Below are 16482 nucleotides of genomic sequence, written 5' to 3' on the forward strand. Positions count from 1 at the left end.
CTTCTTCTGGTTAGCAGTAGTGACCAGAAATGGATTTCTCTTTCTCTTTGGTTTCTCTGTTGGCCAGCTGTCAGATTCTGAAGCCCAAGGGCTACCCCATTCTCTGAGGCAGAATGCACATTTAGATGTGCTAGTGTGTACTGAAATCTCTACAGTGCCTGGCTGATGAGTCTTCCTATACCCTCAGAGCTAAGCCTATCACCAAATTTCCTCAGTGGGAATTTCCTTTGAATTTGCACTGACAAGGCACATCTGTTTGGGGCTTTTTGTCTGGTTGCTTATTTTTCCATCTTTTCTTGAGTGGGAGTGATTTCTTGATATTGTTTCAAATTTTTTCATACCCCTTTAGGACAACAGTCAATGAATGCACTTCTCCTCCTTCCCCTCTCCAACCTCTCATTTTGCCACTTTATATTTTTGATTGCTAGAGCATATATAGTAGTGTACAACTACCATGTTTTACATGTGTCGAACTGCTGGAAAGTGTTTTATGGACTGTGCTGCATGGCAGCAAATCCTTCACAGATCTTTTTTTGATTAATTATGTACTGAATGGCTGCCTGTGATATGGAGAGACAGACTGGATTCAGCCCAAGCAGCTTCTAAGTTTCCAGGTTAATAGATAAAACAATGTGGACAGACACAACTCATTTATGAGTCTCACACTATAAGCAATGTTTGAAAGGCTTAGCTGAAGCTCAATTTTCTCATTTATTACATACAGGCATCTGTCAAGCTATGGATATGCTCTCAGTAGAGTTTGCTTTATTTACAGAACTTCAAGTTGTTCAATTTTTCATAAAAGTAAACAATTTACAGAATCTCCTTTAAGCCTCATTATAAAAGGGGTTATGTGCTATCATTTATTTGAGAATCTTTTTTGTTTATTTGTTTTAATTGCCAATTTTAATAGCTTCTTGGTTATGTATATCCTTTTCCTCACTCTTCATGCAGCTTTTCTAATAAAGCCTGTTTACAAAGGATAGAATATAAAATAAAACTTCCTCGACAGAGTGATTCAGAAGTGAAATTTTTTCATTCTAGATTTTCATTCTATTTCCTTTGGAGGTTCCTGAACTACAATACTGATCAAACTTTCAGTATGTGGGGATACATGTACATTCTATATGTATTCTACAATCATAAATGACATAGCATTTTTTACTAAATTAACCATTTATTAATTTTAAGTTGTATTTTTAAACAAGTGAAGTAGCAAGATATCTTAAATATAGGGCAATATTTTGTGTTTGAGAAAATACGTTTCTCGTGTTAATAGATAAGATTCAGAAAAATACAAGCATCATGAGATAAAACTCTTTGGGATAACATCTTTCAGTTTCTGCAGAAGCTGTCTCCCCAAAGGAAAAAAAAAAGAAACCTGCAAAAGATCTGGAAGCAATTAGAAACTATTGTAGTGTTTTGGCTAGGAAAAAAAAAAGAAAAAAAAAAAAGAAAAAAGTAATTGAAACCTAAATCTGATGTATGAAGGAACTACACTGCAAAAATAATGTATTTTTTTTTAAATTGTATGGTTTATTGAAGAAATCTGCCACTCCAACAGCAACACAGCTGTGACTAGCTCAACTTAGGCTGGGGAACAAAGACCATCTAATCAAGCACAGATCTTGTCAAACATAACACATCTTCATCCGTTTTATGTTAAAATAGACTAAATCCAAATGCAAATTCCTAGTTTGTGAAAAGTGAAAATCACTGTATGTTTACTATCAATTATATTTTTAAAATATATTTCAAGTATAGATGTATGCTTTTGGCTTGCAAAGAAATAAATAAAAAGCTTTCAAATTAGCCTAAATTTTAATCTAGTGAAGTAGACAATCCTGGGAGAAGAATAAAATGGGTTCAGGGAAGCTAACTGCAGCACAAGAAAGATTCTGTAAATATAAAGTGTAGAATTTTTTGTCCTTCAGCAAACCCACAAATGATGCACTATCTCTACAGGAGTTCCTTTAAAACTTAAAATGTATTTTTCACAGAAACTCCAAATTCCTTTGGGGGAAAGGCTTGATTGCATATCCCTCAGAGTCTAAAAGACTGCCCATCTGAACTGAATTATCCATGACATGTACCTTCAGACATTTGTAATGTGATATTTCATGTAAATTTAGACCATACCTTGGACGTGAACTGCTGGCAATGTTGATTTTATTCAGGAGCTCAGATAAGAAAAAAAATTCTGACATCCTTGCTAATCTGTAGTCGTTAACATGGAATTCCCAACATAAAGAGCATAAAAGCATCTAATTTGCTGTAGCAAATGAAAGGAAAACAAACTTTGCATTTCCCTTTCCTTTTTAATGTCTGAAGTTACTCTGTTCTGTGCAAACATAGTTGTACTTTTCAAAGGTTTTTAATATCGTAATCTATCTTTTGAGTTTCAAATTTCCCCACATAATCTGTAAAATGTCATTCAATTTGAATATGCAGGATTTACCCATGTTAGGAAGAAAAACCCTAGACACATTAGGATTACTGAAAAAATGCAGTACTTTTATACAGTCTTTCCAGTTCATGTTACACGATTTATCATATGGAAAAACTCAAGTAGCACTATCTCTTTTTTTACAGAGATGAGTTAACCTCATATGCTGCCAGCAACATCTCCTAAAATCCTAATTCCAAATTCTGTTAACTATAGGCTGGATTATGGCATCTGTCTCTGCTGTTTTCTTCTAGCCATCTTATGTATTTATATTTTTATAGCATTTACCTCCTGTTTTCTTTTGACAAGTAGTTTTAAAAGGTAAGCAGAAAAAGCAACATTTTTTTCCAGACAAATTAATAGAACTACAGGCCTGATTGTTTAGCACACCTGTAGGATTAAATACAATATTCTGTGTAGATGCAGTTTACAGAAGCAGTGTTTTTGTAGTTAGGAAGATGAGATGAGAACACAATTTGCACCACTACAGCCCCCTGTTGGACAATTCTTGTGTAAACATCTAACACCACAACCACCAGCAATTTCAGAATTAGCTGATGAAGTATTCAGTCATAAATGGACATCAAGACACAAAAGCTTTCTTATTGAGATAACAAAGAAACAACCCTGAAGTATCAGATGGGTTATAAAAACTAAAAGCTTGTAATTTCCCTGAGTAACTGAGTAGATCAAAAATTGGTCTCCCAAGCAAACACTGAAGAATATTAAGAAATGTTAAACACTTCAAAATTGTTAGGCTCTTCACTATATTTCATGTATAAAATGAATCTTGCTTTTAAAGTAGTCAAATACTTTGAAATAATAAAGAACATGTATAATAGACAAATAACAAGCATTATTTAGCTGCATTTGTTACATAGCTTTACTGGGATGTCTAAAGAAAATGCACTGCAGAAAGAGCTTAAATTTCTCTCGCTTCCTCTCAATCAATATTTGAGGCAAAGTTTCATCTCTAGGGCCCTTAATGGCAGGAATTCCTGGAGCCAGCAAATGAGTAATGTTAAACCTATGATTAGATGATGAGGCCATCAAAGACACTATACCCTAATGCTACATTCCACTTTATTTCTCAGAACTGCAGTCAAACCAAGGGCTAGGAAAGAAAGGTCTGGAAGTTATTCCTCCCCTCAACAAAATGTTTCAAAAGCTGCTATATAAAAAAAAAAAGAAAAAAAAAGAAAAAAGTAGCTTGATAGGAACATAGAGCTCAAAAGCCACAATAGATCTTACAGAATTTTCCTGGAACCCAGGACTTCACCACTAGGTAACAAATTTTTCAAGTGCCCTGCTGGAGAGGGTTTGAAGTTCAGACTCCACTGAGGATTCCTGCCAGGGATGTATTTTTCTTTTACTTTTTCCTAACCAACATGCACCCTGGCTAAAAGAGGAAGGAAAAAAAAAAAAAAAAAAAAAAGAGGAAAAAAAAATAAAGGAAAACAAGATCTAATGATTTCCTTATGGCACAAGCTTGAAGAAATGGAACCTCCAGACCAGCATACAGCAGGTAAGTTGGAACCCCCTCCCCCAAATCCAGTTGTAAATGTTAATTGTTTTCAGATAGATTCCTCAAAATTGGGTCTGGATTTCAATTACCCCTAGAAACTAATTTGTTTTCATTACATTTTTGGTGCATGTGCAGCAGTGATTGTTCAAGTAAAGCTACAAACAAGTAATCTTGAATACAAAATAAGAAGTTAACCCGGGCATTTTATATACCAAGTTGGTTTGAGTTTAAGTGGTATTGTGAATCTGTGGGGATCTTTTTAAATGAAATGCTGTTAGTAAGTCTTGGGAGAAGTGTAAAAACTTGAAGTTATTTGGATTTTTTAGGCCACTGAATTTTTCTTATCTTTTAACAAAATAAAGAAAATTCTTAAATATGATGAAATTGGCAAATAACATGTCAAAACCAAATGAAATTTAGACATAAAAATAAATCCAGTAATAGTAATTTAGTTTTGAATATTTTACTTTTCAAAGGTAATTTGAAATGCTAATTAGTTCACATTTCTGAGAAGCCCATTACTGCCATGCTAAAACCCCAGTAATTAACCACAGCATATTTAAATTGAAATACCCTGCTTCTGACAGTTTCTGAGGGCTATCTAAACCACATTCCTCTGCTTTTATATAATGAAAGCTATATAAAATATTCAGTAAGTTATGTCATGTATATATAAAAAAAGTCACCGCAAAGTAAGGTTTTAAAAATTACTAATTCAAAGACAGATTTCAACACAAAACTTTGACAACAGTATCCTATTTATGTATTCTAAAGAACAACTGGCTTGACAGAGAGTTCATATAATGAAAGGTGTATAATGTACATCCATAAACTTTTACAAAAAAAAGAAGGAAATATAAGTTGGATACCCTGTGAAGACAGAGAAACTATGGAACTTATAAAAAAAAAAACCCTACAATATATATGCTATGAGAAAAGATTAATTTGTATTTTCTTTTATTAAAACGGAAGAATGAAACAAAGAGTAAAATACAGTCCATAGGCTGCCATTAACCCAGCACTATGCAAAGAAACTAATACAACGAAAGCAAAGAATGTCTTACCTGGGAACAAAGCAGCATAACAAGTTCAACCACTGAAGTACTTGACTTCATACAAACCAGACCTGCAATAAATTATCAAAAATTAGTTATTAAAGCTCCGTGGTTTTAGAAGTTCCATAAAATAGCTGTAATGTATATTTTTTATCACACAAATTCACTAAAACAAGTTTCAATTACCTGAGAGTTTCAGATTTAAAGACATTTAGACATTCTGAAAGTATCAAAGATTCAAATGGAATAATCCATACCTGGTTCAGGACAGAATGCTTTTTAATTAATATTTTTTTTTGCATTTAGCTTAGTTCACTCTTTATCTAAATAATTATCTATCTATCTATCTAAGTCAAAGCAATTTAATACACAATAGATAAAAGAAAACAACCTTTCCATACTAACTTGTGTAGCTTCTTAAGAATAAACTGATAAAATATTAACATGTAGAGAAAGAGACTTCTGCTTATAAATTATTTTAATTTCCATTTGGTAACTGATTTTCCTGTAATTGAAAGCTTGAGTATTAATGAAAAAGGCATTCACATGAAATCTTTTTTTTTATTAAAATTATAAACCCTGACTTGTAGGCTGTGTTTCTTAAATCTTAAATTAAGCAGTGCAACTCTTACTCATTATTTTCTACTTAATTTGAATTATAACCACCTAGTAGCATTAACACTGTTGAAGCTTTGTTTGCAGCTTTGGAAATGCAAATATACTTTCTGAGGATATCACATCTAAGTATTTGAAAGATGCATTGTAAAGAGACAGTGAGGAAATTAGAGTTTACTGTTAACTATACATATGGTAACTTCTGTTATCTAAAATCATGTAGACACTGATATGTTTGTTCAGGATATAGAAACACTTTGTGTTGCAAAAAATTATTAATTCACAAATATAAAGCTTGCAACTAAGACAAAATAGGAAGATGAAAAGCAAGCTGATGTGCTTTAAGTAGGTTTCTACAAAGAGTGATTAAAGACAAAAGCACTCCTACACGGTAGCACATATATTTATTGTGGGGAGTGGATAAATACCCTTTTGTGCCCATTTTGCTAACAATCCCATTCTTATTGTACATTAACACAGAACAAGCTGTAAGAAGCCACTAGGATTCCATTCTATCAGATATATGGCCAGACAGTTAACTAATGAAATAAGAGGCAGATGTGCAAAGCTCATTTAGGGAGACAATTGCTATAATTGATCAGCTATTCTAATGCTCAAGTGCTGGAGTATCAGAAAGATTAATGGGATACTTATCACCTGCAGGCTACCTCCACTGGTTGAAAGCTGACAAAAAGCATCCAAACAGGAGACTCAACTCTACAATTAAGCCAATGAAGGTAGCACTGATACATGTTATCACAGGAAACGTGATATTTGGTTTATTATGAGTTCAACCCATATTCTATAAAACTAAATGAAATTAAATCATTTCTGTCACACACTCTACATCTTTCAAAATCAGATCTCAGGTGTGTTAAATATGATCAAGGCTCTTAAAACATACTCCCATAGAATCATAGAATCATAGAATCCTAGGGGTTGGAAGGGACCTCGAAAGATCATCTAGTCCAACCCCCCCTGCCAGAGCAGGGCCACCTAGAGTACATCGCGCAGGAACGTGTCCAAGCGGGTTTTGAATGTCTCCAGTGAAGGAGACTCCACAACCTCCCTGGGCAGCCTGTTCCAGGGCTCTGTCACCCTTACAGTAAAAAAATTTTTTCGAATATTCAACTTGAACCTCCTATGCTCCAATTTACACCCATTACCCCTTGTCCTATCACTGGTAATCACTGAGAAAAGCCTAACTCCATCTCCCTGACACTCATGCTACAATTTTCAAAATTTCTCCATGTCTTTACCTTCTCATTTTGTATAAAAATACCTAAAGGTATCCAGAACAATCATCATGCACAGTTATGAAACATAAAATAAGTTACACAGCAAATATCTATGCACCACCAGTTATTTATCTGTATCTTCACTAGGTTTCCAAAAAAGAGAAAAACGATGCAAAATATACACTTGAAAGAGAAACACATAAGTAATATTTCCTGGATTAATTAGTTAAATCAGAAATTCTTAATCTTCAAAGACAGTTGGTGATGCTTATACAATATCTGTAACTGCACACAATGTGCAAGAAAGTCTGGAGTGTGCACCAAAACAAACATGCCTAAAATGGCACAAGGCTAGAACAAGGACTCATGATTATCATCCAGATAATTACTATGATCTAGTCCTAATGACACAAATGCTGTGTACATAATTAACCAAGATGCTCTGAAGAAATTAATAATTACTAATATTAATAATTAATAATAAATTTGAAGAAATTTAATAATAGTAAACATCTTCATATTGACTTTCATATTGACTAAGAATGTTTATATACTACATCTAACTTCTTAATAGCCTGGTAATTCTTACATAAAGTGGCTCCCTGCTCTAAAATTGATGTATTTTTCCCATTTTTCTGGACATAACTTAATTTTTTTTTTTTTTTGTATATCACATCTCACCAACTGCAAGCTTGGAGGTAGCATTCCAGTACTGGAAAGGAAAATTCAAGGGGCTTTGGTGAAATTCAGAAAAAGCGAGAGGATACAAACGTGACATCTGTTTAGCACATCAGCACACCCATTAGTTGTAACTGTGGGATTGCCTGCTGATAAAACAACCCTTTGATAATATCCATTAACACCTCTCATAACCAGTAGCATTCAAAACTCGACATTTTCAGAGTCTGTTTTTCATGTCAAAAAGAAACAAATAGCTTAGAGACTGTAGCACTTTTCACATGTGAAAATTCAGAGGGGAACAGGAAAGCCTCACAGAAGTTCATGGTGTCAGAGATGGATACAAGGAATAGTCCACGCAGAGAGCTCAGTCTGCAGGAGAAATTAAGTGTGCAGCACTTGTTATAAATAAGCAAAACCAACAGTAGCCATGACAGAAAATGGGGAATCCCATGTGTCTTGATGAGTTGGAAGAAAGAAAGAGAAGCAGAATTATTTTCTATTCGCCTTTAAATATTCATGCCATACATTCCTTGAAGTAAAGAGAATACAGAAATATGAAACATTCATAGCAGGGCCACCATTTCACGTTATAAGTTTCTTGCTTATCAGCCTCCTACTTCCACTTAAGGGACCTTTTCCACTCAAATCATATGACAGAGAGTGTGTGCCCTCCATTATTTGCTGCATTTCCTCCTTTGCTGCCAAGGGCTCTATTTTTGTGTCCCCTGTGATTCTTCCCATTTTTGCTTATTCCTGATTAAGCAGTTAAGATTTTTTTTTCCCCTCTTACACAAAACAAGGGTAAGCTTCAGAGTTTTCTGTCAGAGCTTTTATGGAGTCAAGAGTAGAAAATGATAAAAACAGGTGAGACATTATAGAGGACAAATCCATTTCTGCCTGTTCGGAAAAACTGTCAGATTGCTATCTCTGCTTTATGAAGATGCCACATAATTAAAAGCTCTAGGAGTATGCTGAGGAATAATCACCATCCCTTAATTTACAGACAGGAAAAAAAGATCATTTTAATAATATTTTGGTTTTTGAACTTGCCTGATCCTCTGTCCTAGGAAGTCTGACTTGTGTGTACTGACTTACTGCTTTTGGCTGGGTAAAAACACTAAAATAATTTCCTTCAGCAGATAGAATATATTCTAACACAGGAAAAAAAAAAAAAAAAAAAAAAAAAAAGAGGAAGAAAATGAGAAAATGTTCTGCTCCCATTTCACAGTAAGGAGACACAAACTAGTTGAGGTTTCATCATAAAATAAAAATAGAATTTGAAGCATGAATCAAAATAAGCAATTTTCTAACTCCCAAATGCACAATGGTCCTATCATTTTGCAAGACTTGACAGAGACGTTTAGAATGTGCAAAATTATATTAGTTTTATTATAATGAGAAAAAAAAATGGTAAGAATCTTTGAAAAAGAATGCCTTCTCTGATTGAGAGGAGCACACAAATCTACTTTTAGTTCCCTCCCCCCACTTAACTCCAATGAGAAAAAGTATTTGAAATTCAAACTATAACTGTAGCCTGCATTCTTCAGCTGCAGATAAGTTCTTCCTATACTGTCTGTATCAAATGCCATTAAGGACACTAATGTAATTTCTAAAATATAAGTGGGTATTTCCTGCACACAGCAAGGTTAAAAAGGTCACTGCTGAACTGAATGGAGTATGTGCTCCTTATACTTGTGGTTCTTAAGTACTTTCCTTCATGGTCTGTTCTCAGTCCATTAAATATAGCCATCAAAATTCAGCAATTTGATGGCAACAATGACCACATATATGGATGCAAAAACTGGGAGCATCAAGTGCATGACCTTAACTAATCTGGAATAAATGATGTATGCCTGGCAATTATCTTGAAATGCTCTGGTTTACTTGACTTCTTCTTCAGTGTTCTGTTGGCCCAAAGACACGCTAATTATTTCTTTTCATTATTACTTATTAATGTCTAAAAAAAGCTTAGTTTCAACTATATTATTTTAGTCATGCCTGTGGCATTAATGAAGTCATGGGTTCAAACTCTCCAAGTCACCATGTTGAACTAGTCAGTGTGAATTTCTATTCTGAAGAAAGACAACGTAGGCTGATAAAATCAATTTAAAAAAAAAAATCCTTATGAAATAAGATCATGGTTTTGAACTTCTTTTTATTATTATTAATACAATGTGTGTATGAGTCTCACTGAATACAACCACAATTTCATCTGGTCTTTATCAGGGCTTGCCTGCATTTACTTTCAATGATTTTACTTTGTGTCAACTTAAACCCTTATTGGAACTGGAATCAATTGTAATATTAGCAAACCCAAAAGTTGAATGTTCTTATATTCAACTTAGAGAAAATGATGCAATTAACTGCATCTCAGAGCATGCAGAAATCTTTCACTCAATAGCTTCCCCTTATCTGAAAGTCTCAGGTATGGTTAAATAAAAAAGCTCGAGAAAGTTTAATCCATTTAACCCAGTTCCCAGAAAAAACTTGGTCTTTATTGTTCCTGTACAGCATTTCACCAAAACTACAGGAGCTTTGTACAGAAAAAAGTGCTTATGATATGCTTTTATTTGCATTATTTCGTTAGCATACTAAAAGTGCATAAAATGTACTTAGGAATGAGCATCCTGTCATAAAACCAGTAAAAAGAATAATCAGAAAATACTAAAGTTCTCTTTTTTAACATGTATGATTGTAAGGTCAGCTATTTTTATTTCCTATTAATACAGTTTTCGTTATACTTTAAAAAAACCTCTATTGTTTCAAATTGTTCACTATAATTGCTGCTAACTCACACCATAGTATCTCTCCCCATAATCCCCACTTACTTCTATGCCAAGAGACAGAAGGAAGGTTCCACCAGCTACTACCACTCACAGATAGTGTCTTGATAGTTTTTGATAGACTGACTCCTTTTACTCTGTTATACAATTGTTTCAATGAAGTTTCAAGGACAGTTCATGGTGGTGACATGAATGAAATGAAAGCATTTTTTTGGCTGTGCCAATACTAGGAAAAAGGTGATATTTTGGTTGGAAATGCCAGTTTTGCTTCAACTTTATTTGTTCTTGCAAAATGTCTTCCACCAGCAGAATCTTGTGGTGACTGTTTTCTTGAAATATTTTGCTAAATCTAATTTAGAATCAAAGAAATAAACTCAGGATTTCTCTTTAGTCCATTAATTAAAATAACCTGTTTAGTGCTCAAATACATTATTATTTCTCTGCCATATGTTGTCATTCAGGGAAAGCAAGATTCAAGTTGATGTTTTTAATCAATTATCAAGTTGCTGGTGACTTCACTACAGAACTGAAAAGGGGTAAGCTGAAGGGAAAATGTAAAGATAGATGAAAAGTTTGAAAGTAAATGCTATGTAGAACTATTAACTGAAATGACAGATTCTTACTCCAAGCAAAGCAATTATTACTAAGAAAAAAGCAAGATGTGTAAGAAACAGAATGTAACATTTAGCAAGATTACACCCCAAAATTTGTTTTAGAATCATATGTATGTCACATATTTTACAGACATTTAAATTACACTAATGGTCTTAATTTATAAAAAGCAAAGACTGGCAAATATTTAGGAATTGCAGAACGTCTGCAGATGAAAATCACAGCCATGTTGCAAAATAAGTACAACTTCTACTAGATGAAAGAAAGCGCTATTCTAAAGAACATAACTCACTAAAATAACAAAGTCAGGGTTATGAATTTAACAATTCCCTTTAGCAGTCTTGACTGGCAGAACACAGCATTACCACTAACTCTAAAGAACATGAAGGATGGCTGTATAAGTACTCCAGACCTTCCTTCGCATGGATGGATCTTCTTCACAAGGCAAAAGAGTGACACAGAAAAACATGATGAATGTGAATTTGACTCATTGATCAAGGCAATTATAGGTTTCTTTTGTTACGGTAGAAGTCACTGCAGAAGACATGCAATGGTCTTTATACCTAGTACCTGACAATCTAGGGAAGGTATCATTCACATTATAAAATTAAATACCTTTTAAATATTATCAGAAATCTTTAAAATTAATATCTTAAGAGAAATACCTCAAACAAAAACTTAAAGGCCAACACAAAAAATAGATTTTATTCTGTTCTAATACAATGCAAATGGCTCAGCATTTTTAGTTAAATTTGTAAAATAAACCACATCCTAATGCGAGGTTAATATTTAAAATAATATTATGTAACAATTTATTGAACATTAAAGTAAGAGAACTTCACCACTGTATTTACTAAAAAGTGATCTAAATGAGGACTATGAAATACCCAGATGGAATCACAGAATGATAAAAACCCTTGAGAGTATACTCACAGAGAGATATAATTTACTTTTTAAAATTACAGACTTTCATTCTGTGATCCCATGAGCTGTAACAGTATTGACAAAACTAATGCTGGTGCCTCTGAAGGGTCTAGCCTTATTCCAATGTATGGAATTTTTGTTGATTTTCCATTAGTATTAATGGGATACACAAATCCTCATTCATTAAAACAGGAGGAGATCACTTAATCTATAAAATAAAATCCACTACCACTGTTCAGTTTCATATCTCACTGAAGATTTTCAAAACTGATCTACTTTTTCATCTAGTGCTTATGGTAGTTCTTTCCTTGGTCCACTGGGATTCATTCAGTACGTGGACTTGTGTGTGTCTCTTTTAAAACTGCATTTATTTGTATGGATTTCTTTTCAAGTATCTGTTGTGACATAGTGAACTAATAAAGTGACTTCCTGAACAAGATCGATGATAAGTACAATCCCAAATGACAGTCTTTAGAATATCATACTTTTTCTAAAAATGTATTATTTAATGTTACTCTTTCCTTGGGTATGAGGCTTTATTTTTTTCCTAAAATTTATCACCTTTTCCTTAGTTTCAGCTATAACTTCTTCCTACTGATGTCCTATTTTCTTTGGGGGTTTTTTTTGTTTATTTGTTTCACTCCTTTTTTTTTTTAACATAGGAATCACCTTTTGTTTCCTTCTTTCTCCTACTATCTTCTAGTTATTTGTTACATGCTTTCCTACAATTAGGGAGTCTATTATCATCATGGCACGACACAACTGAAATATATACATGGTGTATGACAAAAAAGGAAAGCAAGATAAGGATAAGCTGCATAGCTTAATTTTTAATTCTCCTCTTTACGTGCTTATATTTCTTCTCTTTGGCAACCTTGGGGCCATACTGAGAGACCAGTGAGTGAACCAGTGCAGCTATAAAGTATAAAAAACCTCACTGAACTTATGCAGCTTCCTAAATTTCTGAGGCCAAGATGACCATTATTTTAACTAGGTGTGAATTCCTGAGTAGCATAACCTACCAGCAATATTTTCTATCTAGCTGAGCAAATTGTTGCTGAACTAATATTTCTGTTTAGATGGTAACTGTTTTCTGAGAATTTGGCAGTAAGAAAAAAAAAAAAATCTCCATTTCCAAGCTGAACTTTTCTGACCTTACTTGGCAGCCATCAGGCCCTGCTCCCATCCAGAAGCCCCACTGACAAATAGTAATCATTCCAGTGTCTCCCAAAACACAAAACTGTACCACAGCCATAGAGCTCTTGAAATAACTTGTGTTTCAGTTTCCTTTATTTATTTGACAGTAGGAATGTTATGGGCTCTCCCCAGACCTGCTCTGAAATCACTTTGCCATCTTAATTTGACATATCACAACTGTCTCTCTTGTCTGACAAGTTCTTTCAGCATGAGGGTTCCCCACTGCAAGAAAATCTCCACAGACAACATCAACATTAGTATAAAAAGATGGATCATAAAATTCTATATACCAACAGGCAAAATAAGACATGACTTAAGCCAATATATTTTTAGCAGGTTTGGTTTTTCTAGAGGAGGTAAATTTTAATATAAGATTAGACTGAACACAGTAAAGATACATTCTGTCCTTGCAAAAATAATCCCAGGTCTGGAGGGCATCTTAGCATCTAGACAAATCAAGTTTGAATGGCTCATTAATGTTTTTACTATCATTAACTTTTTCTTCTATCAAAACCAAAGGGCTCTATAGACAGGTATATTTTGAAGATCCAAGTGTAGGAGTTTCCCAGGTTAATTGATTTGAGAGTTTTTGTGGAATATTCAATGTTCATGCCTTGAAGGAGTGAAAACAAGCACATCCAGGACAAACTCTAGAAGTGCCTTTAAATCAACAGGACAAGTGAAGGAGTTTTGTAAACTTGGTCACTGCTTAAAAGATTTCAGTCTGGGTCATAGCAGTAGGTGATACATAGACACAGAGTTAAGGAATACAGGAGAAACTGTGGCCAGCCCTAAAGAGATCAGTTTTGTAAAGCAGTTGGACATAGAACTCAGGCTACACGGAAAAGGATTATTAGACTATGCCTCATGAGAAATACATCTTTAAGGGCAAAATCTGATACAGAGATGTTATTTGCACTCTATCAGGCTTAGGTAGTTCTTTGGAAAAATACTGCTGGGGTAATAAAGTAGATTGATTCCATTTCTAAGCCTTTAGAGGACAAAGGGTGGGGCAAATACCAGCCTAACTGTTTCAAGTCCAAAATCAGGCAGAGTCCCCTGCTGAGTTCTGAATGATGAATTAAGTGGAACAAGAACCAGAGAACCTCTGTCTGTGGGGAGCTTCAGTCACAGCATGAACATCCTGTAGATACTGAATACCTTTTTGGCTTACCACCTCGTTTTTCTTTCGACCTGGACAGTAGAAGAGAAAATAATAAGGGGGGAAAAAGGTGACTGTTCTAAAAAAAAAAAAAAGAAAAAAGGAAAATGTACAACGTAGTCCAGTGTTACCCTGAAGCACAGTTTTATACCTGATATGATGAGTCCACCTACAGGCTGTGTTCCGCAGTGCCTGTGTATGTTAACTTTCTCAAGAATCTTTTTTAAAAAATTATTTCCTTTAGATACTGTTAAATAGATTTCTTGCTACTTTTTTTTGCAGCAGTAGCACAACTCACTAAAAAAAAGAAAAAAATAAAAAAGTGAAAAAAAGAAATAAAATTGCCATGAAAGATGGAAGCTAGAACAAGAAGGAAAAAAAAGGGACATCTGATCTGGATGGTATAAGGGCAAAGAAAGAAGTAAGCAGAGAGGGTAGTCTTCTAGAGTTTTAAGGACCTGTGAAGCACAAACTCCTCTTCTTGGTCTTTAAAGGTGCCAATACTTTTAGCAGTTCTTCATGTTCCTTAAAAGAACAGCAATTGGTACTGCTTGGTTTCTAGTAATACATTTTTTTTACTAGCACTTGCAACAGTGATTTAGTAACTTCAAATATCTAGTGGCTTCTACGTTTTCATGAACGACTTTCAGAGTGTCTTTTTAGCAAACCTGACTACTTTATGCTGTTACCAGCTTTTGTTTTCCTGAGAGTCTTCACTTCTTTTATTGCTGCACTCTCTTAATCCTTTCTGTTAAATATATATATATAGTTGATTTCCATTGTCAAAGTGACAGAACCGTATCAATTTCTGCCTAATGGGAACTCCTTACATTTTGAATTGTAAAGATATCTTGATTATTAATTACTGTAACAATGACAATGAAATCAAGATCAAATAGTTTGAGTGACAACATTTTCTACCCTTAAGTTACACTGAGACCACACAAGCCAAAGACAAAGGAAAGGGCATGAGTGGTTAACCTCTGTTACACAGTCTAATATATCTTAGTAAGTGTCCAGTTCTGCAGACAGGGATAGATTGGCACAACTGTGTAATTAATTATTGGCAGGTTTACACTCAAAAAAATGCCAGATACTATGCATTTTCTAGTCGCTATCTAAATCTCTGATCTATTACGTTTCCTGCCATGTTAAACATCTGTTTAGAACATACTTCTGCACACAAGAACTTCAGCAATTCTAGAGTTAAATCTTCAAAATTGAATGAGTCTGCATCATCTTAGTTTTCTGGTATTTGTATTGATAAACCCTTAAAGGCATCATAAAGGAATATTTTATAAAAGAAAAATGTTCTGTAACTGGTATGGAGGTCATTATAATTCGCAGATTTCACTGTGGATAAATAACAGAGACTTCTGCTGTGGCACCTGCTCTGAATGCCACCATCAGGACCTGTCTTGTCACTAGAGTGTATTCTGGAAAACTGTAGAAGTTGCATAACTTTGAACATTGATTTTGCTGGAATTCATGAAAATAAATAGGCAGAGATGAATATCCAGTTAACCTTTCATCATATCTTTGTTTCTACCATACAGACGTCTGGAAAACTGCTGTTTTTTGTCTCCATGTGTATCTGACTCATCGACATGTTTTAGTAAGAAGCACTTCCAGTCCCAAAGTGCAGAAACATGAGCATACTGTAGAGCCTTTCAGTAAGACACTAAGATCTAACCATAGAGAATTTCTTACAAGACTATAAATAGCAGTTTGAAATTCAGGAATTCCTTTTTTTCCTGTTTATGAAGGGACTAAAATGTGTGCAGGTAGGATTTCAATCATCATCATAATTTAATATTATATCCATTGAGGGTTTTCATGCCCTACTGCAAAGTTACCTACTGTTTTCTTCATGGTACAACAAAATCTTGCAAGTTACTTTCAGAAACTCAAAGTAAAAAAGGAAAATACATTGAAATTACATGAAGTACAAATCAAGACTCAAAGCTTGTAACAATATAGTTATTAAATGTACTGTTAGAAATGATGATGGATGTTTGAATGTTTTTAAACTTACTGAAGAAAAGTATTGGCAACTCATTATTTTTCTAACCTCATTATCCAAAATGGGCTCTTTTTTGGATAGCAGTATGATTTCACTGAGATCTTTTTTCAAGTGTTTCCAGTGAGAGACAAAAAGAAATGTATGAACAGGAATCCTACTATCACAAACTAAGGATATCTGTCTTCCGGAGGACTGGGTCAGGAAATTTACAGGCCTTAACA

The 16482-nt window shown here is 34.1% G+C and overlaps 1 protein-coding gene across 3 annotated transcripts in view; it reads right to left on the reverse strand.

The window, feature by feature from the left end:
• The window catches only part of NBEA (neurobeachin), a 464261-nt gene that overhangs the window by 246756 nt on the left and 201023 nt on the right, over positions 1 to 16482 (reverse strand). For all 3 annotated transcript variants that reach the window (XM_030449922.1, XM_030449935.1, XM_030449928.1), the window contains one exon: positions 5036 to 5097. In XM_030449922.1, the coding sequence (XP_030305782.1) occupies positions 5036 to 5097 (62 nt within the window). The remainder of the gene's footprint in view (positions 1 to 5035; positions 5098 to 16482) is intronic.

This window comes from Calypte anna, chromosome 1 (assembly GCF_003957555.1).
Source record: "Calypte anna isolate BGI_N300 chromosome 1, bCalAnn1_v1.p, whole genome shotgun sequence".
Taxonomy (NCBI): Eukaryota; Metazoa; Chordata; class Aves; order Apodiformes; family Trochilidae; genus Calypte; species Calypte anna.